This window comes from Eulemur rufifrons, chromosome 8 (assembly GCF_041146395.1).
Source record: "Eulemur rufifrons isolate Redbay chromosome 8, OSU_ERuf_1, whole genome shotgun sequence".
Taxonomy (NCBI): Eukaryota; Metazoa; Chordata; class Mammalia; order Primates; family Lemuridae; genus Eulemur; species Eulemur rufifrons.
The window spans coordinates 24,112,039-24,133,608 of record NC_090990.1 but is presented as its reverse complement, the minus strand read 5'-3'; the positions used below and the strand labels follow the sequence as shown (position 1 = coordinate 24,133,608).

Sequence of the window (21,570 nt, the reverse complement as noted above, 5' to 3'; positions counted from 1 at the left end):
TTAGGGTGAGTCCTAATCCACTATGACTGGTCCCTTCCAAGCTAGGACAGGTAGGGAAAACCAGAAACACAGGATTCTAGGGCCCTCAGGTAGGGCTGGCTCTGAGACCAACCTCTAACCCACAGCCTCTGGCCGCTCACCCTGGCTAGGGGAGAAACCCTTAGAAGAGGACCTCAACTTCCTGGGGTCATGCCCGTCCAATGTGTGGACAGACTCCTCCTTTCTGCCCAGTCTAACTCAATCCCTCATTTCACAGCCAAAGTGAATGCTGGGCTAGGCCCGTGGGGAATGAAAGTGTCTCCTTGGCGATGCTTAGAGACTTGCTGAGATAGGCACCTACTAAGCAGGGGTCCAGATCCCTGAGAGATAGAGGTCATCACCGGAGACTAGCTGGAGAAGTCGGGGAGGGCTTCCTGGAGGAGGAGGGATGTATGTTAGCCTTGCTGGAAAGCGTGAGCTGAATTTCACTACGTGCTATGTTGAGCCAGGCATAGTCATATGCTTTCTCTTATTTTATTTCTTGTCACATGTGAGGCAGGCAGTGTTATCTGTGTCTGAGAGATGAGAAAACTGAGACTCAGGGGAGTGAAATGATTGACTCCAAACTACATAGCTTGTACATATTGGAGGAAGCATTTAACACATTGGCTGGCACACTCAGAAAAAAATTTTTTTTCTTTGGGGCCATGGTGTTTCATTATGAAAATAGAATAAAAACTTTGAAAACAAAAGATCCTTTCTAATTTAATGAAAAATTAAATCAGCCCCTCATAAAGGCATCGTGGCTCTCAAGGAAAAACATGTGGCCACATGAGATGGACTCATTCCCTCCTCCAGCCCCAGCCATCCCTGGGTAGGGAGGACGACCAGCTTGCTCACAAGGGTCACTACCTGAGGGCTGTCCCCTACCTGGGTCACCTTCCACATGGAAAGTCAGTTTGGCCAACAGTGGGTCCGTCCTCAGCAGTGCCTCCGGCATTCTAGATGGCTCATCAGGCCACAAGCAGCCGCTCCACCCCCTGGCCATTCCCCTCCTCTAGGCTTTTGCCCGAGCAGTCTCCTCTGCTTGAATCTCAGTGTTCCTTCCCTGCCCAGTGAACTCCAGTTCAATTGCTCATTTTTTCCCTGCAGCCTTTGCGACTCATTGGCAAGGTTCAGTCTCTTCGACTTCTGTATATTGCCATTGTCTGTTCTGAGTTTTGGGTGCATGGAGAGATGATCTAGATCCTTACGTTGCTCCTTCTGGTGGGCAGACTAGAACGGGCCAAGGTAGGAAGGACAAGTGACTGAAACCTCCCTTCCCAAATCCCAAGGGGTCCAGGATGAGGTGGGAATGCAGGGCCTGTGTGAATTGGACTGTGAGGGGCTTGGCTGGCAGGCTCACTTGGGGAGCAAACTGTTTGGTTAGGAAGCACGTTGTCAGGGGTGGTGTGGCCGGGGCACCGGATGGGCATGGGGCAGGCAGGGCAAGGACGCTGCTTTGGCCACCGATTAATGGGCTGGGGCCGTGGGGATGAAAAGAGGCATTTCAAAAGCAGAACACTTAGGGCTGCTGAAGGCAGAAGGTATGAGTTAGAGGGTTGAAGGTGCTGGGTGGAGCTGGGGTTGCAGAGACCAAAGACAGATGATATAGGACCAAAAAGAAAAGCAAGTGTGGTCAAAATAACTCTCTGTCCCCGCCCTGCCCTGAAGCACACCAGGACAGTATCAGCACACACCTAGCTTGTGATCAAGTCCTGTTTATTTTAGAAGCATAAACAGTGGAACGAGGAAGGAGTGATGAAAACAAGGCAGCCGTCCCCCTGACAGGCGAGATCCAACACGTGTAGGCTCTGTCCGTGTGACCAAGGCCAACCCAGCAGCCGGTCAGCCTTCTCCTGTGAGGACAACCTGGGCAGGGGTGAATCTTCCATAAGGGTGGCGTTGGGTGAGTTGGCTCTGGGTCCCTCTGGAACAGGTGAAAAAGGCTAGAGGGCTCACAACACCCTTGGCCAAGAGCACCCCATGTGGGCTCTGTCTGTGCCTGGGGCAAACCCACTTTCTGGACAGAAGCCATAGTGCCCTCTGGTCACCAGGAAGGCCCCAGGTGTTCAAGAACAACCTGTAGTGAGGTCCCCTGGCCAGCAAGCACCTGCTTCCTCAGTCTAGTCACCTCTGCAGAACCTTCAAGGAAGGGGCACCCCAGGCAGCCAGACTTCTGGGGACCCCTCTGGTGACATAAGCCCCAGGCCCCTACACATACTGCTTCTTGGAAGCAGAGCTGCTGGGGCGACTGGGGGATTTCCGGCCACCCTGCGGGGGTGGGTCCAGGAAGAGGGGGGCCCTGGAAGAAGCCAGCCTCTCCTCTGTGGTCAGGTTGGCCCAGTTCTGCTCACTGGATGAGAGCCCATTATAGGTGGGGCATGGCGGGGACGAGGGCCCCTGGCCCATGGGGAGGTAGAAGAAGACCTGGTCTGTGTAAGGGTCCGAGGAGGTTCCTTGGGCTGGAGGGGTGTCCTGGCCCTGCCGGGCCCTCACTCCCCGGCTGAGGCAGCGGCACAGCAGGTACACCAGCTCTAGCAGGTTGAGCACCAAGGAGATGAGTCCGACCACCAGCATAAAGATGATGAAGATGGTCTTCTCCGTGGGGCGAGAGACGAAGCAGTCCACGAGGTAGGGGCAGGGTGCCCGCTGGCACACAAACACGGGCTCCATGGTCCAGCCATAGAGGCGCCACTGGCCATAGAGGAAGCCTGCCTCTAGCACACTCTTGCAGAGCACACTGGCCACGTAAGTGCCCATCAATGCTCCACGGATCCGCAGGTGACCATCCTCTGCCACTGAGATCTTGGCCATCTGGCGCTCTATGGCCACCAGTGCCCGCTCCACCTGTGGATCCTTGGCGGGCAGTGCCCGCAGCTCCCCCTCCTTCTGCCGCAGCCGCTCCTCTCGGCGAGACAGGTAAATGACGTGGCCCAGGTAGACCAGGGTGGGTGTGCTGACGAAGAGGAACTGCAGCACCCAGTAGCGGATGTGGGAGATGGGGAAGGCCTGGTCGTAGCAGACGTTGGTGCAGCCCGGCTGGAGCGTGTTACACTCGAAATCCGACTGCTCGTCACCCCACACCGACTCGCCGGCCAGCCCCAGGATGAGGATGCGGAAGATGAACAGCACCGTCAGCCAGATCTTGCCCACCACAGTCGAGTGCTCCTGGACCTGGTCCAGCAGCTTCTCGAGGAAGCCCCAGTCACCCATGGCTCCCGGGCCTGTGTCTGCAGGGAGACAGAGCATCAGCGCGTCCGCACGGCATCCTTCTCACTCGCCCCAGCAGCAGCCCAGCAGGGAAACCCCATCCCACTGGCCTGGGTGCTCCTGCTCAGCAGGGCCCAAAGTGGATCTTTGGAGGATGACTGCTAAGCTCTTTCTGTGGCCGCCCTCTGCTTCTCTGAATGGCCCTGGGTACGGCTAGCGTCCCTGCCTAATCACACATCTGTGTCCCTCTTGTCCCCAGCCAGAGAGCCCCAGGATGGCCACAGGCCAAGGAGAAGTGGATCAAGTTGAGGTTCCTTTGCCTATGGGAACAGAGAATTTGAGGAACTTATCCCAGGCAGCACAGCTGGGCACGCCCTTCCCCGCTTTTGCCCAAGGCTGGTCACCCCAGACGGCAGGGGATGGCGGTGGTAGAGGTGCTATCAGCAGCTTTTTAGGCACTCAAAGCCTCAGGTCCCTGCCAGCCTCCAGCCTCTCCCCTCCCTATCTCCCCCAGCTGGCCTTGACTGTAATCTTTGAGCTTGCAGTTGGAGGAGGGGACGGGTTTAGAAGCTGAAGGCAGCATCTTCCATTAGCTCATTAGCTCTACGTGTCAGCTATAGTGAGCACCTGCCACTTAACTAGGGACACTTGGTGCTGTCCTCTGCCTCCACCCCCACCCCTCCCCTCCAAAGCTGTTGCTGCCAAATTCTAGGCTCTTGAAAGGAATTGTCATTGCGAGGTGGAGGCACAGGCCACATGGTTCCCAAAACATTTGGAGAGAAGGACGGCAGGGGCAGGGGAGGGGGCAGTGCCCTTTCGCAGGTAGGAGGCTGTCTGGAGCCAGGCTCTGGAGCTGGGCCTGGGTGCAAATCTTGGCTCCTTCTTACTAACTGGAGCCTGGGAGAAGTAACAACCTCTGAGCGCCTCAGTCTCCTCTCTCCTGCCTCGGGGCTGCTATAAATTCAATGAGAAAACGGTAGGAGCCGCACTCAGCACGGAGCTGGTCAAGGGCAGGCTGGGAGAGCGGCAGGCGTCCCGTCCCGCAGCCACCCTCAGTCCCGGGCTGTGGCGGGACCCCTGTCCCCCGCCGGACCTCCCGCTAGCAGGTGGCGCCCCCGCCCCCTCCCCCAACTCACCGCCTGCCTGCTGGGCAGCCCAGGTGGCGGTGGGGACGATGCTGGAGCGGCGCCCCCGGAGCGGTGCCTGGACCTGCCGGCGGCGCGGGCGGCGGGCGGGGCGCCTTAAATAGCGCCGGGGGGCGGGGTGGGGGCAGGAAACGCGACGGGGAGGGCGGCGGGGCCTTGAGAGGGACGGGGCGGGGACTGGGAGGTGCAGACACCCTGAGCCCACTCACGGGAGGTGGCGGTGCGAGTTGGGGGACGCCAAGAGGGGCTGTGAAGCCGCCTGCCCTTCCTCTTCTCTGCTCTCCACCCACCAGGTGTCCCAGGCTAACAGCTCTTCTCCCCTGCGGATCTTTGGCCATGGAAGGGGCTTCTCCCGGGCCAGGATCCTCCAGGGTGGCTGGATTTGAGAGGTGGCAGTAAGGGCGGTGGATCCCAGCAACTGGCCTGCGGGGCTGTGAGAGGTGGCCGATGGGGATGAGGGGTGGGGGCCACTCATTTGTCAGGTGGCCCTAGTATGCCAGGACGTGGCCATCAAGGCTAATTATGGCATGGGGAACCATGGTGGGAGACGGGGTAATAATCCACACGTCCTTGTCTGTGGCAGCTGGGGTCTTCCAGAATTCTCAGACATCCCCATGCCTGGGCAGGCTCAGAGATCACTAAGCAGCTCCGATGGGCCCCTTGAGACTCAGGGTGCGGGGAACCTCCTGACCTTTAGCTTGGATCCCACTCTCATGCCTCTATATGGTGCGTGTGGGGCATCCAGAGGGGACAAAGGGATGGCAGACCCTGCCATCATTCGTTCGGGCATCACCCACGGTGGATGAAGGTTAAGCAGGGGAGCTGGGGGTGCCACACTACTCCCGCCAGCCTGGTCTCCGGCCTCCAGCTTTCACTGGCGGATTCGGGGATTGAGCACCTCAACCCTTGGATGACGGTAAAATCATAGATGTGGGAAGTTGTCCTGAGAAGTACTGGGTGACTGACAGGGAACTTGGTTAGGAACATTTCCCGGAGGAGGCTGCATCAGCCAGAGGAAGGGGGAAGAACATTCTAGGCAGAGGAACTGCATGAGCAAGGGCTCAAAGGCCTGGACCTGTGAGGTCTGGAGATGGTGGCCACTGTCCCCAGAGTGCTGAGACTTTATTGGTGGCGGAACCCAGAAGTTGAGCCTTTGCTATTGACGCCTGCATCCTTAAGCAGGTTGCTTAAAACCCTGTGCAAGAACAGAGAATTCACTGCAGAATGTGGATAGTAAAGTACCTATTTTGTGAGGTTGATGGGAGATCCAATGAAAACACGAGAGTAATACTGGTACATAAAATTCTCAAGGGGGTGGTAGCTAAAAATATTGTGACAAAACATTTGTAACAAAAAGGATCTGTGTGTTGGTCTTGGAGCAGAAGAGGCCGGGGGCTCAGGGCAGAGTGGTGGTGGGGGCTGGGGTGGCTGAGGACAGGGAAGGTGGCAGGTGAGTGCCTGGGGCTGGTGGCAGAAGGGTCCCTGTTTCTCCACCACGGGATCGGGATCGAGTCCTTGGACTCCCAGGGCCCCAGGCCTGGTCCTTGAGTGTTCCGTCTCCAGCCCGGGCAGGAGGACATCTGGGGGAGCAAATGGGAGTGCTCAGACCTCAGGACTTCAGGGATGGCAGCCCCTAGGGGATCGCGCAGAGCTGTTTCCTCTCCAGGCCTCTCCCTCAGGGCCAGGCTGAGCTGGGCCTCCTGGATTTCCAAAACTGACAACTGCCCCACTTAGTTCTGACCTTTGAGGGCATGAGAACGGAGGCCCCTGGAGCCTGGTTCTCACCACGTCCCACGGCAGCCTCTGCTCCCTCCCTAGCTCCTCTCCTCTGCTCCCTCCCCAGCTCCTCTCCTGGGACTGGGCCCAGCTCTCCCAAAGCCTTTCTGATCGGAACTCCTTGGAAGGAGGGAGGAGGCTGGAGGGCTGGGGGGTGACGTCAGGGCTGCCCTCACCCTGCTCTGACCCCTTCCTCAGGGGCTCTGGAGGTCAGGGTTTGAATAACCTGGCCCCTTCCCCAGACCAAGAAGCAGCTGGGATCAGCCAAACCAGTAGTCCCCACAACCTGGCCGGCCGTTCCATCTGAGAAACATCCCTGAAACCCCACACTTACCCCCATGCCCATTGCCCTGACCCTGTTCGGCCTCCCAACTGGTCTCCAGGCCTCTAGCCCCACCCCTCCAACCCAGCCTTCACCCTTCCCTAGAAAACTGACCGCTACATTGCCTGCTCAAAACCTGTCTGTGGCTCCCCATTGCTCTCCGGGTGGGGCCTGAGCTGTCCAGCCTCCAGGCCATGGCCATTTCTCCATCCTCAGCCCTCTCCCCCTTTGGCTCTGCGGCCCGGCCCTATCTAACTGCCTGTGGTTCTCTGTGTGCTCTTGCCTTTGTCCCTGCTGTCCCCTCTGCGTAGAGCAGCCTCATATGCTGAACCCTGTGACTCTTTCAGGACTTTTCTCAGATGTTACCTGCTCCCAGAAGTCCCCTTGCTGGCCTCCATTGGGTTAGGTGTACCTTTGTGCTCTCAGCAGCTCAGGTACTGCCCAGGGATGCATTGTTTTTTTGTGGTTGTTTATTTATTTGTGTTTATATATTTCCAGGAACGCTGTGTTGAGAATGTTTTCTTATTTTTAATTGTGGTTAAAAAACCAACGTACCATAAAATTTACCACCTTAACCATTTTAAGTGTGCAGTTCAGTAGTGTCGAGTGTATTCACATGGTTGTGCAACAGATCTCCAGAACATTTTCATCTTGCAAAACTGAAACTCTGTACCCATAAAACAACCCCCTCAACCCCTGGGTGCAACGTTTACTTGTCTTCAGTCCCCTCCCCCATCAGACTGTGAGTCCCTTGAGGGCAAGCAGCTGGGTCTTGTTTGTACCCCACCACTCGCAGGGCACCGGGCCAGTCTATGAATTTATTAACTCAACAGATAGGTACTGAGCACCTCCTGGGGGCTGTGGCACTGTCCTAGACACTGGAGATCAACCAGGAAACAACAAAAAATCCCTGTCCTCAGAAATTTTACATTCTGGCTGGGGGAAGACACACAATAAAATATAGGACATGTTAGATGTGGATAAACGCTACGGGGAAAATAGAGTAGGGAGGGTTGAGAGGACAAGGGGTGGCAAGTTTCAATTTCAAATAGAAGAGAAAGGAAATCCTCGCTGAGCCGCTGACCTGTGATGCGAGTCCCGAAGGAAGAGAGGGAGCCCCGTGGCTGTCTGGGGGGCAGATCGTTCCAGGCAGAGGGACCCAGCATGCAAAGGCCCTGTGGCTGGAGTGTGCCTGGTGTTTCCTGCTTGAGGAACAGCCAGGAGGTCAGCGTGGCTGGAGCGGGTGAGCATGGAGGAGAGATGAGTTTAGAAAGGAACAGGCGAGGTGTGGGGTGGGGCAGATCTTTTGAGCCCTCTAAGGCCTGTGTAAGATGCCTTTGGAGGTTTTGGGCAGAGGAGTGACATGGCCTGACTTGCATTTTGACAGGATCCCCTGGCTGCTGTGCTGGGGACAGACTATGAGGGCCGGTGGCAGACTCAGACATCCCCTTCAATGTAGGACTCGCTGCCCCGTGTGTGGAGCCTGGTGAGGTGACAGCCTCCACCTGGCAACACTTCCAGGTGTGCTGCTGCTGTCCAGGTGGAACAAGCTCTTCTTGGGGTGGCCCCAGGCAACGGCTGGGCCACGGGTGGTCAATGAGGGCCCTCTTTCTGGTTTATGCATGGCCGTCTTCTGCTCGTGTTTGCAAATGGTGGAGAGAGAAAGATCATCTCTCTCCTGTCTCTTCTTATAAGGTCGCTGATCCCATTCAGGAGGGCTCATTTCAACATATGAATTTTGGGGGGACATAAACATTCAGGCCACATGGGGGCTTGGAGCAGGGTGAATGAATACAAAATAATTTCCTGTTTACCTCGGGCTGCCGGGTGGCTGTGACTGTATGCTGTACATGTGGACCTGAAGACTATAAGAAATCTCAGTCTATCACCCGCATGATCAAAGGAAGCTTGCAGTGCATCCTCATGCCACGGGGACAGAGGAGGTCGAGGTGTGTACCCTGAGAAGGCCAAAGGGACGTGAGGGCCACCTTGTGGTGACAGTGGTATGCCCTGGGGACTCAGTGGTGAACAGTAGCACGGTGCATACTGAATGGGATCAGTGAGCTGCACTGCTCGGAACAGCTCTAGTCCCAAAGGCGGGATGTGCAGGGCAGGGCTGGAATGTCCCCTCCTCCATGGTCCTGGCCCACAGCCTGGAGAAACGGGCCCAGGACTGGGAGTTCAGTCCACGCGGAGCATTCAGTCTCTGCTGGGGTAGCCAGTGATGTTCTCTGGTTGTTCTGACCTGCAAGCCACCCTTGGCCAGGCAGCCAGAACCACCCAGGAAGATGCTGGAATGTAGGTGGAGATTACCCCTCCCTGAGACCTTTGTAACTCGCCAGCTGCAGTTGAGGCTGACCTGTGTTGCATCGGGCAAAGACTTTCCTAAGTATAATTGTACCCTGCCCTGCTATTGACTGAATACAATAGCACTGTGCTAATGTTTTACCTATAGGGTCTCTTTTATCTCTACAACAACATGCAAGTAGGAACTGTCCCGGGTGCTGTGCTGATATATTCCTTTGCCCTCAGATGCATTCTCCAGCCTGCTCTGTGCGCCAGAAGGCTGACTTACCCTCTAACCTGTGGTTGGGCTTGGGCGATGGGAGCTGCTGGCAGGTGAGAGGAGATGGGAGAGTGAAGTTGGGGGGCTTATTTGGTTGCTGTGGATGGTGCATCCCACAGCTGCTGTCCACTGTTATCCCGGTACTAGCTGCAGGGTGCTGCAGCATCCCTTGTGGGTTTCCTCAATTATGCCTATGGCTTTGAAAGTCTTGGAGACTCTCTTTAAAGTTACTTGGCTTGAATGTTCCTTCCCTCTGTTTTCTGCTGGGCCCTGATTGATACATTCCCATTGTATTGATGACAAGACCGAGGCTCTGAAAGCCTGCCCAAGGTGTAGCGTGATGAAGCTATGCTCATGAAGTGGTCAAACTCTGATTTGGTCATGGACATGGGGAACAGTGGCAGCCCAGCCCTGGGCCCTTTAAACTTGGCTGGCTTATCCACCCTCTTACTGGCCACTCATGAGGGCAAAGATGGACCCCGGCCTGCTCTGTCTACATGACGTCTCTCCTTGCTTGCTTTGGCTCTTGGTTCCGGCCTTGGCTTTGCTGGTCACTAAATGTTCCTATGGGTTAGTGTAGCCTTGCACCCCCTTTTGCTTCCCATTCTGGTCTGGGCTCGGGGGATGCCGTCCTCTCCTACATATCAGGTCATGACTCAGCTGTGAGCCACGCGAGGGTTGCTTAGCACAGGGCTGAGTCTGCATCTCTGTCTGCCCCAGACTCTTAGCTCTCTGGGCTCAGGTCCTATTTCCCCGCGCAGTCCCAGCACCCCGCCAGGGGCCTGTCTGGAGAAAGTGCTCAGGGAAAATGGAGTGAGCAGGGGGAAATGCGGGCTGAGGCTGGGACTGCACGCCTTAGAGTGGACTCCGTGGTGCGTTGAGAAGGTAAATAGTGAGTGAGTGTATGAATAACAGGGATTGTGTGTACACAAGGTGGAGATGTGGGCTGTGGCGGCAGTGACTGGGTGAGAAGGAGGAGACGGTGTGGCTGTCTATAATGAGAGTGACAGTGATTGTCTACTGGGTAGAGGCCAATTCTGAAGGCTGAGGGTCTGCAGTAGAGGTAGCACAGCACCCTCTTGTGGCCGTGACTGGAATCCTGACATATACATGGGGAGGGTCATCCCAGCTCCACCTCCAGCCACCCCCAGCCCCCCGCCCCCAGCTTCCAGCCACAGCCACAGCCCCCTCGCTAGTTTCTCCCCCAGCCTTGGAGCTCTTTCCCTCTCTCAGGGCTACGTTCCCTGCCCCCCGGGGTCCTGTGGGCGGGAGTGTGGAAGAACGGAGAACAGAGCCAGCCTGTATAAAACGCGGCCTTTACTGATTGCAAGGAAAGTACCTTGGGGATGTTCCTGTCAGGAGGCTGCGGGGAGGAAGATGGAGCAGGGTTTGGGGGAGGGGGGCTCCGCTGAGGGAAGTGGCGACACGAGGACCCCTGAGTGTCTCCAGCACCTTCCCAAGCTCACTCTCCAGCCGCTGCTGGGAGAAGACCTCTCCACCTTGGGAATCTGGGCGGCTCCTCCCAGGGGAGGGAAGAGTCCTTTTGGTCCCGAGTCCAGCCCAGGGCAAACATTTCTCTTTGTGTGGCCTCCAGGCCCCTGTGCCTGCTGTTGTCTCTGCTTGGGAGCTCTTCTCACCTCTCCTGCACATCATCTCCTCAGGGAAGCCCGATCACCTCCTCCTGGGTTAGCCAGAAGCCCTGCTGTGAGCACCCTAAGTGTCCCCTTGCATGGCACGCATATAGCCTGTCTCCTTTGAGGGCTGGCGCTGGGCCTGTGGGTTACCTGTTCCCAGGTGGACAGCCCAGTGGGCAGCATCAAAAAGTATCTGCCGAAAGGGAAATTGGATAGCTTAGTGAATTCAAAGTGGGGTACCCAGCCCCCAAGGGACCCTCCACCCTGCAGCACCTCCCTGCCTGTCCCGCTGGCAGCCCCAGTGTGACCCCCAGCCCCGGGGTCAGGTGGGGGTCAGCTTGGGTGCCGAAGCCTGCAGCTTGCCATCGCCTGGGTCCAGACCCAGCTCCCCAGCCTCCACCAGCTTGTGGTGGCAGCGGCAGGTGGAGGGCGAGTGGCTGAGGCCCCGCCGGGGCCTGTCCTTGTTCAGGCATCGCAGGAGCCTGTGGAAGATGAGGTAGCAGATCTCGCAGATGGTGAGCACGATGCAGACAGCTGAGGCGCCCACCATGAAGTAGGTGAAGACCTTCTTCTCGGTGGGCCGGGCGATGTAGCAGTCCACGGTGTTGGGGCAGGGTGCCACGTTGGCACACTGCACCAAGCGTGGCATGCCGAAGCCATACCAGAGAGTGTGCAGCAGGTAGAGGAAGAGGAGCTCGATGAGGAGCTTGAAGATGAGGCTGAGCAGGTAGGTCCACCACAGGCCACCGTGCTTCTTGCCCGTGTTGTCATATAGCTTGGCGCACTGGTCACCATGCTTCAGGCGGTGCCGCCGCTCCCGATCCTCGCGGTAGGCCACGTGCAGGATGACCAGAAGCGAGGGGCAGGTGACAAAGATGAGCTGTAGGGCCCAGAGGCGGATGTTGGAGATGGGGAAGAACTCGTCATAGCAGACGTTGGTGCAGCCGGGCTGCTTGGTGTTGCAGTCAAAGTCCTTCTGCTCGTCCCCCCACACGCGCTCTGCGGCCACCACGTACACCAGCACCCGGAAGACAAACACCACCGACAGCCAGATGCGCCCGAACGCCGTGGAGTACTTGTTCACGCCGCTCAGCAGGGCCTGGAACGTCTTCCAGTCCATGGCGCCTGGTGGGGGCTCCGGGGGCCGTGCCCACCTGGGGAAAAAGAGGAGGAACCTTGATAGTAACGAATAGGTGACCTTACTGAGCATTACTACCAGGTGCTGTTCTGAGCTCTGACTTGCTCAGTGATCACAACAACCATAGCAGACGGTGACTACTGTTCTTCCCAAGCTGCAGATAGGAAACTGAGGCACATCAAGGTTAAGTAACCTGCTCCAAGTCACAGAGCTAGTGTGCCAAAGGAAGGGGATGTGCATTTGCTGATGACAGCAGTTACCATTTACTGTGCCTGACTATGAGCCAGGCTTGCAGCTAAACACTTTATGAGCAGGATCTCATTTAATCCTTTCTAACAACCCCTTGAGGTGAATACGACCATGCTCCCCATTTACAGATGAAGAAACTCACAATCAAATGATTGCAAAGCACATAGCACATAGTAAGTGCTCAATTAATGCTGGCTACTCATTACTGTGAAGTATAGAGAGCTCAAGTCACTCACTTAGAAGAGGTGGCTTCAAGGCTGGGCTGTGGGTGCCAGGGCCTGCACCTGCCCTGCCTTCTCTGCTGGACGCCTGCCCCAGACCAGATGCTGGAAACTGTCACCCCGTGGCTGCCACTCTCCTGGGAAGCTGGGGTTATGAGTCCCAGTCTTCAGAGAGAAAACTGAGGGAAAGGGAGGGGAAATAACCTGCCCAAGGTCTCGCAGCCAGTGGGGTGGTAAAGATGGAAGACCAATTCAGGTGGGGGTCCGTGGGGGGCTACGGTCTGGCTCCTGGGAGGACACCAGATCCAGGGAATACCTAGAGACATCTCCCCTCTCTGTGCTGGGCCTGAGGGAGCCCCAGCCACGCTGGTTGCCAAGGCCTTGTGGTGGGGAGACGTGCTTTGTTTCGGGCCTGAAATCTCACATCTTTTTCCCAGTCCTGGAGTGACTCAGAGGGTGTGGATGGGTGGGTCTGCCTGGGCGTGCTTTGTGTCTGTGCTGTGGTGGGTGTAAGAGCACACGCCTCTCCTCGTGTGTGTTTGTGTGTGTGTGTGTGGGCCTGCAAGCCCACGTGAGCGCTCCTGGAGCTGGGTTTGCACCTCTGAGCATGCACAATGCCTGAGGGGCCACCACCCTGCTCCAAGCTACCATGGTTGTGGCCGGTATCATTGCCACGACCTCCTCACTGGCTACTCACTTCCACTCCTGCGCCCCTAGAGACTATCAGCTTGGTTCCTATCTCCCCCTTACCTAAAACTCTCCACTAGCGTCTCATTACACTTAAGGTTAAACCTCTTTAATTCTCACTGTACATTGTACATGATGATTCTACATTCATCAATGATTCAATGATTCAATTCAATGATTCTACACTCTCACCCTCCTCTCCTCCACTCTCACCCTGACTCACTCTGCTCCAGCCACCCTGGGGGCTTGGAGGATTTGTATTGGTTCCTTCTGCCTGGAATGCTCTTCCTCCAGAACCTCACATGGCTGGCCCCTTCTCACCACAGAGGTCTCTGCTCCAACATGATCTCCAGATTACCCTGGATCTGAAAGGGCCCTGCTCCTAGTCACTCTGCTCCTGTCCCCTCCCTTTTCTTCACAGCACTTAATTACCGTTCAAAATTAAAGTCTTTGTCATGGTTTTGTTCTTATTCGTCGGCTGTCTCCCCCACTAGAATGTTAGCTTGGTCTTGCTGCTACTGCTATAGGTTTAGTGTCCACTGCTTGGCACATAGTCGGTACTCAATACATGGTGACGAGGTAAACATTCACTCGGTAGCTGGGTGACTTCCAGAAACACTCCTTGATCCCATCTCCTTATCGCTAAAGGGAAATAATTCTGCTTTCTTGGGCTGTCCTAATAATCACAGGAGACGGTTCCCCTGCAGGCGGCCACTCACCTGGTGAGAGTTCAAAGATACCGAAGTGGTGGCTGGCGCCCTGTCTGCGGGCCCTGAGAGGAAGGGTGCCCTGACTGCTGCTTCCACCCGACACCCTCCCGGGGCTGCCCACCGGGGTGCACCTTCCGGGCCCCCACCTTCCGACTCCTGGAGCTGCCTGCGCAGTCCCTCCTGACACACCCCAGGCAGGGACGGACTCACCCGCCAAGAATTTCCCTCCCAAGCCCAGGCTGGAGACTGGTGGAGCCGGTTCTGGTTCCCCCCCAGGCCCCCCAAAGCCAGCTCCCAGCCCAACCGTTTCTTTCCAGCCTCTGGACAGGACAGCGTCCAGCCTTGCCTCCCGTCCCCCCACAATGTCCCCCTAGGATAAGCCCCCCTCCTCCCCGGTTTCCCTCCATTCCAGGCAGCTTGGGAGCTTGCGGACATGGGAGGGGGCGTCCGGGAACCTTCCAGCAGCTGGAACCCCCACCGGAGCCAGAATGGAGGGGCGAGAAAGCGGGGGTGGACTGGTGGGGCGTTGAGGGGCGAGCCCTCCATCGCCACCTCAGCAACCCCTCCGCAGCCCGGCCGCAGGCAGGTGCAAGCCCCAAGCCCCAGCTCCAAGCCCCAAGCTCCAGCCCCAAGCCCCAAGCCCCAAGCCCCAAGCCCCAGCCCCAGCCCCAAGCCCCAGCCCCAAGCCCCAACCCCAAGCCCCAAGCCCCAAGCCCCAGCCCCAAGCCCCAAGCCCCAAGCCCCAAGCCCCAGCCCCAGCCCCAAGCCCCAGCCCCAAGCCCCAACCCCAAGCCCCAAGCCCCAAGCCCCAAGCCCCAGCCCCAGCCCCAGCCCCAAGCCCCAAGCCCCAACCCCAGCCCCAAGCCCCAAGCCCCAAGCCCCAGCCCCAAGCCCCAAGCCCCAAGCCCCAACCCCAGCCCCAGCCCCGCGGCGGGAGTTGCTGGGAGCGCTCAGCGGCGCTTGGGGGCCCGTCCCGTCCAGTCCCGCACTTACCGGCAGTGGCGCGGCCACCTCGGGGCCCTGACCCCGCGTCCCCGAGGCCCGCAGCGCAGGCGAGCGCGGCCCGGGCAGGGGCTCGGCGGTCGCGGCGGGGCGCGGCGGGTACACCTAGGGACGGCGGGGAGGAGGGAGGAGCCGGCGGGCCGGTCCCTCTAGTCCCGACGCTGCCACGCGCTCCCGGGGCAACCTCCGGAGGGGCTCCCGGCGCGTCTGACCCTTGGTCTCCTCCCGCGTGGAATAGGGGCACTGGTGGCCATGGGCAGGACCGCTGCGAAGCTCCAGTGAGAGCAGGGGCGTGAAGCGCTCTGCAAACTGTTAAGCTCCTGGGCAGGGGGACGGACTACAGTCAGGACGCGCCCACGCTCATTTACCTCGGATAGGTGCCGGGCCCTGCCTGCCGGGCCCTGTCCCCGCCTGGCGCGGGGCCTTGACCCTATGTGGGGGCACTCCAGGGAAGCTGCCCTCGTGCCCTCCCGGCGCGATAAGTCCTTGACGGGCAGCCCCAGTGCACTTCGGAGAGCTGGGGTCGGGGCAGACCCTGTCCCCACAGCGGGAAGGGCAAAGTGAGCCCTGTGCCTGCAAGGGAGATGTACCGGCGGCGGCGGCGGGTGAGGGCGGGATGGGGAGGTTCTGTGCAGAGGTGGGGGGTTGGGGTAGGACTAGGGGCAGAGCCTGTGCCCTACACCCTCTGCCCAGGGAGGCAGGCCTGTGGCCGGGGTGTGGCAGGGCTGGGCTCTGGGGATAAGGAAGCTTTGTGTTACTTACTAGTGTGTCATGACTGGGAACCTAAGGAGAGCCCCTGGCGCCCCAGCTGCGTGTGGGAAATTCCAGCCTCCCTGGGAGTCCCTGGATCTTGGCGTTGGGCCTGATCCTCACTGTGTAGACGGAGAGAATGTGCCTAGCACGATGGTGACTACGCATGGCATTTGCCCAAGACTGTGTGGTTTATGCCTGCAGTCTTGGCATAATTAACGATGCCCCCTTTTACACTCAAAGGATGCCCCCAAATTAGGAAGATCAATTGTGGTCACCTCCTGCTACTCATTCTGGTAGAGAAGTAACACTGAATTGGGAGCTCAGAGACATCTTTGTGTCAGACACTGTCCTACATCCTCACAGCATCCAGATAAGGAAGGTACAGTCCCTCCTGCTTTGATAAATGGGAACACTGAGCCACAGAGAGAGTAGATGACTTGCTCAGGATCACACAGTAAGTAATAAAGCCACCTCTAGAGGCCCTGGCAGTGTCTTTTCTGGGTAGAGCAAAGTCACAGGGCAAAGGCCACTTTTACCTACTGTGATCGTGGCCCTCGAAAACCAGTGCTGGGTGGCACTCTTCCACCCACTGGAATGTTTCCGTCCCTACCATGTTCCTAAAAATGGTCTGTCCAGGTCACCACGGATCTCCACGATGCTAAACCTGACAGTCACATCTTGTCCCCTGCCCCTTGATCTTCCGAAGCACCTGACACAACTGGCCACTCCTTCCTTCTCAAAACACTTTCTTCTCTTGGCTTCCTTGCCCCCCCACACCCTGGGTTTCTCGAACCTCGGAGACCTCCTATCCGGGTACCTAATGTGGGCATGGCCCAGGGCCCAGTCTCTTCCTTCCCTGGTGAGCTCATCAGTCTTGGGGCTTAAATACCATCCGTTCACTGACAATCCCACGTGTCCAGTGCTGGTCCTGACTTTTCCCTGAACACCAGACTGTGTGGCCCGGTTACCCACCTGGCCACCGGGGTTACCAGTTTCTTGTTTTTCATTCTTGAATCCTCTGTGCATGTTCAACTACATAGATACTTTTCTTTCTACATTTAACCTGTGGGTGTATGTTATGTATACTCTTCTGTACTCTGCTTTTTTAAAATTTAACAAAATATTGGACATTTCCTCCCATCAGTAGATCTAGAGCTGTCTTGCTGTTTCTTTTTTTAAACAACTGAATAGTGTATAGAAGTGGGATTTTGGGGTTAAGGTTATGTGCTCTTTTAAAATTTTGACAGATATTGCCCAGTCCCCCGACTAGGTGTATCAGTTTTCACCACGAGACAAGGGAGTGCTTGCTTCCCCACGCCTTGCCAATGTAGGGCATTATCAAACTTTATGATCTTTGTCAGTGACGTCTCATTATACTTTTATTTTGCATTTCTCTTATTATGAGATTGAGCATTTTTTAATATATTTAAGAGCTGGTGCAGTGGCTCAGGCCTGTAATCCCAGCAACTTGGAAGACTGAGGCAGGAGGATTGCTTGAGGCCAGGAGTTCGAGACCTGCCTGGGCAACCTAGTGAAGCCCTAGCTCTAAAATAATGAAAAAAAAAAAAATCAGCTGGGCATGGTGACGTGTGCCTGTTGTCCCAGTTACTCAGGAGGCTGAGGTGGGAGGATCACTTGAACTCAGGAGTTCAAGGTTGCAGTGAGCTATGTTCCTGCCATTGCACTCCAGCCTGGGCAACAGAGCAAGACCCTGTTTCTTTTAAAAATATATGTATATGTATTTAAGAGTCACCTTTGTCTTTCTGTGAACCATCCTTTGCCTTTGCCCATTTTTTCTATAGGATGGTTGCCTTTTTATTATTGATTTCTTAGGAGCTCTTTACATATTAAGGAAACAAGCCCCTCTGTTTGTGATACAAACAGAAAGACTCTCTCCTACCCACTGTTGTTTGACATTTGTAATTTGACTTTGTATATGGAGTTTTCTACCAGGCAGAATTAAACATGTTTTATGTAGTCAAATGTAGTAATCTTATCTTTTATGGCCTCTGGGTTTGGTTGTAATTAGAAATGCCTTCTCCAGTCTGAGAACTGCAATAAAATTTTCTCTCATGGTTGCTTCTAGTTAAAGTAGCATTTTCATGATCTAAATCAGATCATGTCACTCCCCTATTAAAGCCTTGCAGTGACTTATCATTACCTTTAGACTAGTACTCACTGTCTGACACTGGCCTACAAGGCACCGAGCATTCCAGTCGTGCCTCTCCTCCCATCCCACATCCCCTCAATCACTGCTCTCCTGTCTTAGTGGCCTTCTTTCTGGTCCTCCGACAAGCCACATTCACGCCAGCCTACCAGCCTTTGCCTTTGCGGTTCCCTCTGCCCAGGCTGGTGTCTTCTGACTCTTCACAGGGCGGGTCCCCCCTCCTTACTCAGATCTTGCCTTCTTATAGAGCTGTTCCCTGGCCCCCATCTAAAGGCCCCTCAGCCCCCTCCCCGGCATAGTTTGATAACAGTCTCTGAAATTGCCTCCAGGTGAGCAGGGAGCCCGCAGGTCACAATCGCATTCCTGCTGCATCTGCAGGGCTTGGAATGTCGCAGACACTCGGTTACTATTTGTGTACTAACCGCTGGTGCACACAGGATATGTGTGAGAACTGCCTGTGTGTGTGTGTGTGTGTGTGTGTGTGCGTGTAAGACTGGGCAGCCGTATGTTAAGGGAGGCGGTGTGGGCCACTTGGGTGTATGCTCTGTGTGTGGTTGTGAGTGCGTGTGATTGCAGAGAGGGCTAAGATGGTTTGTGCGTCTCTGGGGTTGTGTGTAAGGTGGTGGTGTGTAGTGGTGTCTGTGTGTCTGGCTGGGTTATTCTGCACTGGTGACCGGGTGATTTTATTGTGTAGGTCCTATCATTCTGACCCTTCCAGACGCCAGCCCCTCACTCCTGACACTAGGCAGTGTTCCCAACAATTGGCCTTTGCTTTTTCTGGAGGGAGCTGGAAGAGTTCTGCATTCCAGAGAGGCTCTGAGGACCTGAAGGCCTTGCTGTCCACCCTGAATTTCTGCTCTCTGAGTAGGGGAATGTGTGGGAGGCCATCTAGGCCATCCCCTTGCCTCAGGGCAAGGCTGTGCTGCACCAGGGCTCGGCAGCTGCCCCGGCCACCCCCACTCCCCTCAGGGCCTACACCTGCTATCTCGGGGTGGCAGCCCTGTCTGGCCTCTTCCGGCCCAGCCCTGGCCCAGGCTGGTCTTGCTTCTAGGCTGCCCCCTCCGTCTAGAGCTCTGCCCAGGCCTCAGGCAGGGGCTCCATGGGATGGGGAGGGCCCCCCACCTCTCAGGCTGGGGTTTCCCTGGTGTTTGTGTATCTTCAGCAGAGGCCTGGGCCTGAAACCATCTCCTCCCTGGAGCAGGGGCGGGGGGCAGGCAGAAGCCCCTGGAAGGCAGGCTGGGCAGAGGGGTGCGGGCAGCCAGCCCTGCTCCAGTGTGTCTGGGGCTGTGGGCGGGGAAGGGGCGATGTCCCCGGACGCGGGTTGGAGTGTGGCCTTCCTCCCAAGCGTCCAGGGTTGCTCGCAACTTCTGTGCTCACAGCCTAATCCTCAAGTAGAGGTTATACGCGGCTCTGCTGGGCTGCAGTCAGGATGCGGCCATTCTACGTGTGCACCCCCTTCTCGCCCACCAAGACCTCGTCCCGCCGCCTCTCCTCCTCCATCATCAACCCTTTGCTCTTTACTGGATCTTTCCTGTTACAGTAAACATACGGGTATTTCTCCATCTCAAAAAACCCCAAACACCTCCCTTAGCCTCACTTCTTCCAGTGTCTGCCTCATTTTTTTCCTCTCATTTACAGCAAAATTCCTCGAAAGAGTTGTCTTGATTCATTATCTCCGTTTTCTCTTATTCTAATCAGGCTCTGGCTTCTCCTAGCACACCCACACTGCTCTTGCCCCCATCCCCATGGCCGAATCCCACGGCCAAGTTCCAACCCTCGTCATTCCCTGAACTTTGAGCAGCATCAAATGCAGTCGATTCCTCTGGCCTTGACGCTTCCTTTGGCTTCCAGGACATCACACGCTCCTGACTGTCCTCCTTCCTTGCTGGACTTTCTTTCTCAGTCTCTTTTGCGGGTTCCGCCAGATCTCCCTGACTTCTAACTGCCGGGGAGCCCTGGGGCTCAGTCCTTGGACTCCTTCTCTTCTCTGGCCTCACTCCTCTGCTGGTAATGTCGTCCAGTCTCAGGGTTTAAAACACCAAAATTAGGCTGACAACTCCTGAATACTCATCCCCACCCCGGACCGTTTCCCTAAGCCTCGTGCTCACGTGTCCAGCCGCTCATCAGCTTTTCCCTGTGGATGGTTAGCAGGCAGCACACACTTACTATGTCTCACGTTAAAGCTCTTTACTTATTAGGGCTTCCAGATTTAGGAACAAAGCAACAAATAAACCAAACCAGGACACCCAGTTAAATTTGGATTTCAGTTAGTATATGGGACACACATATTTAAAAAGTATCTACTGTTGATGTGAAATTTGCTTCTCTGGAAACCTACTCCTTTTATTCCCCTTCGACTTTCTCTCTCACTTGTTCTTCTAGGAAATGGCAATTTTACTCATCTGCCTGTTTGGGCCCCAAATCTTAGAGTCACCATCCATCCTCTTTTCTCACGCCCTGCATTCAATGTCAGGGAATCATTCTGGTGCTACTTTCAAAATATTTTCAGAATCTGGCCACTTTGCGCTGACTTCATTAATATGATCCTGGTAACATTAACCATTTCTTTCTTGGATTATTGAAATAGCCTTGTAACGGGTCTCCCTGCTGCGGCCTTTGCCGTATTCACTTATTGCTGACACAGCCACCAGCGAGATGGTGCTCCTGTTTGTTCAAAGTGCTGCATCCGCTTCTGATGCACTCGGACTGACAGTCAAAGGCATCAGAACAACCTGTAAGACCCTACGTGAGGCCGGGCGTGGTGGCTCACGCCTGTAATCCTAGCACTCTGGGAGGCTGAGGCGGGAGGATCGCTTGAGACCAGGAGTTCAAGACCAGCCTGAGAAAGAACAAGACCCATTCTCTACCAAAAAATAGAAACATGAGTCAGGCATGGTGGTGTGTACCTGTAGTCCCAGCTACTTGGGAGGCTGAGGCAGGAGGATCGCTTGAGCGCAGGAGTTTGAGGCTGCAGTGAGCTATGATGACACCACTACACTCTAGCCGGGGTGACAGAACTCTGTCAAAAAAAAAAAAAAAAAAAAAGACCCTTCATGATTGGGTCCTTCTCAGGCCTCCACTGAACACTCTGGCCTCATTTCCACGTCTCTCGGCTCACTGGCGGCCTGTCTCACTGGCATCCTTGCTGTCCTGGGTGCACGCTGGGTTTTTCCCAGTCTCAGAGCCTGTGTACTTCTCTTTCTTCTGTCTGCAACAAACTTACTGGCCTTCCCGGGCCTGCGCATCTACAGTTGCAGTTCCCCTCCCCAAATCCCCTACTCCCTGATTTACTTTTCTCTGTATTAGCATACTCTTCTAACGTATTCTATATCTTGCTTATGTTTTTTGTCTCCCCATCTCAAGAATGTACGAGGACAGCCTTATGTTTCCTGTTGTGTCCACTGCTATTTTCCCAGTGCCTGAAACAGTGCCAGGCACTTTGTAGCAAAAAATACTAGTTGAATGAATAAATGAAACCCAGAAAGTACAGTGTGCTCTGTTCCCAGGCCAGCACACAGGGAATGTTTAATCAGTTCCCTTCTAGCTCAGCAGTGCCATCCTCCTACCCTCCAGAGGTTCCCCCTGACCACCTGCCCTCCTCCAGGAAGCCTTTTATGACCAAGCCTCATTTTGCTTCACTCCTTCCTGCCACCAGCCCCAAATCCCTGGTGCTCGGAGGTCCGGTGGGCTGTGTGGCTGGAGTCTGTCTGTCCTCCTCCAGCCTCTGCTGTGCTCCTGGAAGGGAGGATCCTCCTTGCTCCGGCTGTCCTTTGAGCTGCGAGGGTGTGGGGCGTCAGGATGGCTGGGAAATCCAGCTTGGGGTGAGGTGTGTGCAATGTGCCCTGAAACGAGCCTGCCACCTGAGGTGTGGAAGCTTCCAGAGCCTCAATTCTGGGCTGAGGAGGTGACAGGCACAGGGCATCTGGGAGTGGGGCTTAGACTGATCTGGGCTGCAGGGCTGTTGTGCCT

At 56.0% G+C, this 21,570-nt stretch overlaps 2 protein-coding genes across 2 annotated transcripts; both read right to left on the bottom strand.

Annotated features, from left to right (window-relative positions):
- Positions 1-1,723: 1,723 nt before the first annotated feature.
- Positions 1,724-4,429, bottom strand: GJA4 (gap junction protein alpha 4). Its single transcript, XM_069477654.1, has 2 exons — positions 4,368-4,429; positions 1,724-3,251 (listed from the first exon to the last, which is right to left on the bottom strand). The coding sequence occupies exon 2, from the start codon at positions 3,232-3,234 to the stop codon at positions 2,233-2,235; it is 1,002 nt and encodes a 333-aa protein (XP_069333755.1). The 5' UTR covers positions 3,235-3,251; positions 4,368-4,429; the 3' UTR covers positions 1,724-2,232.
- Positions 4,430-10,984: 6,555 nt separating this feature from the next.
- GJB3 (gap junction protein beta 3) lies at positions 10,985-11,797 on the bottom strand. Its single transcript, XM_069477653.1, has one exon. The coding sequence runs from the start codon at positions 11,792-11,794 to the stop codon at positions 10,997-10,999; it is 798 nt and encodes a 265-aa protein (XP_069333754.1). The 5' UTR covers positions 11,795-11,797; the 3' UTR covers positions 10,985-10,996.
- Positions 11,798-21,570: the final 9,773 nt, after the last annotated feature.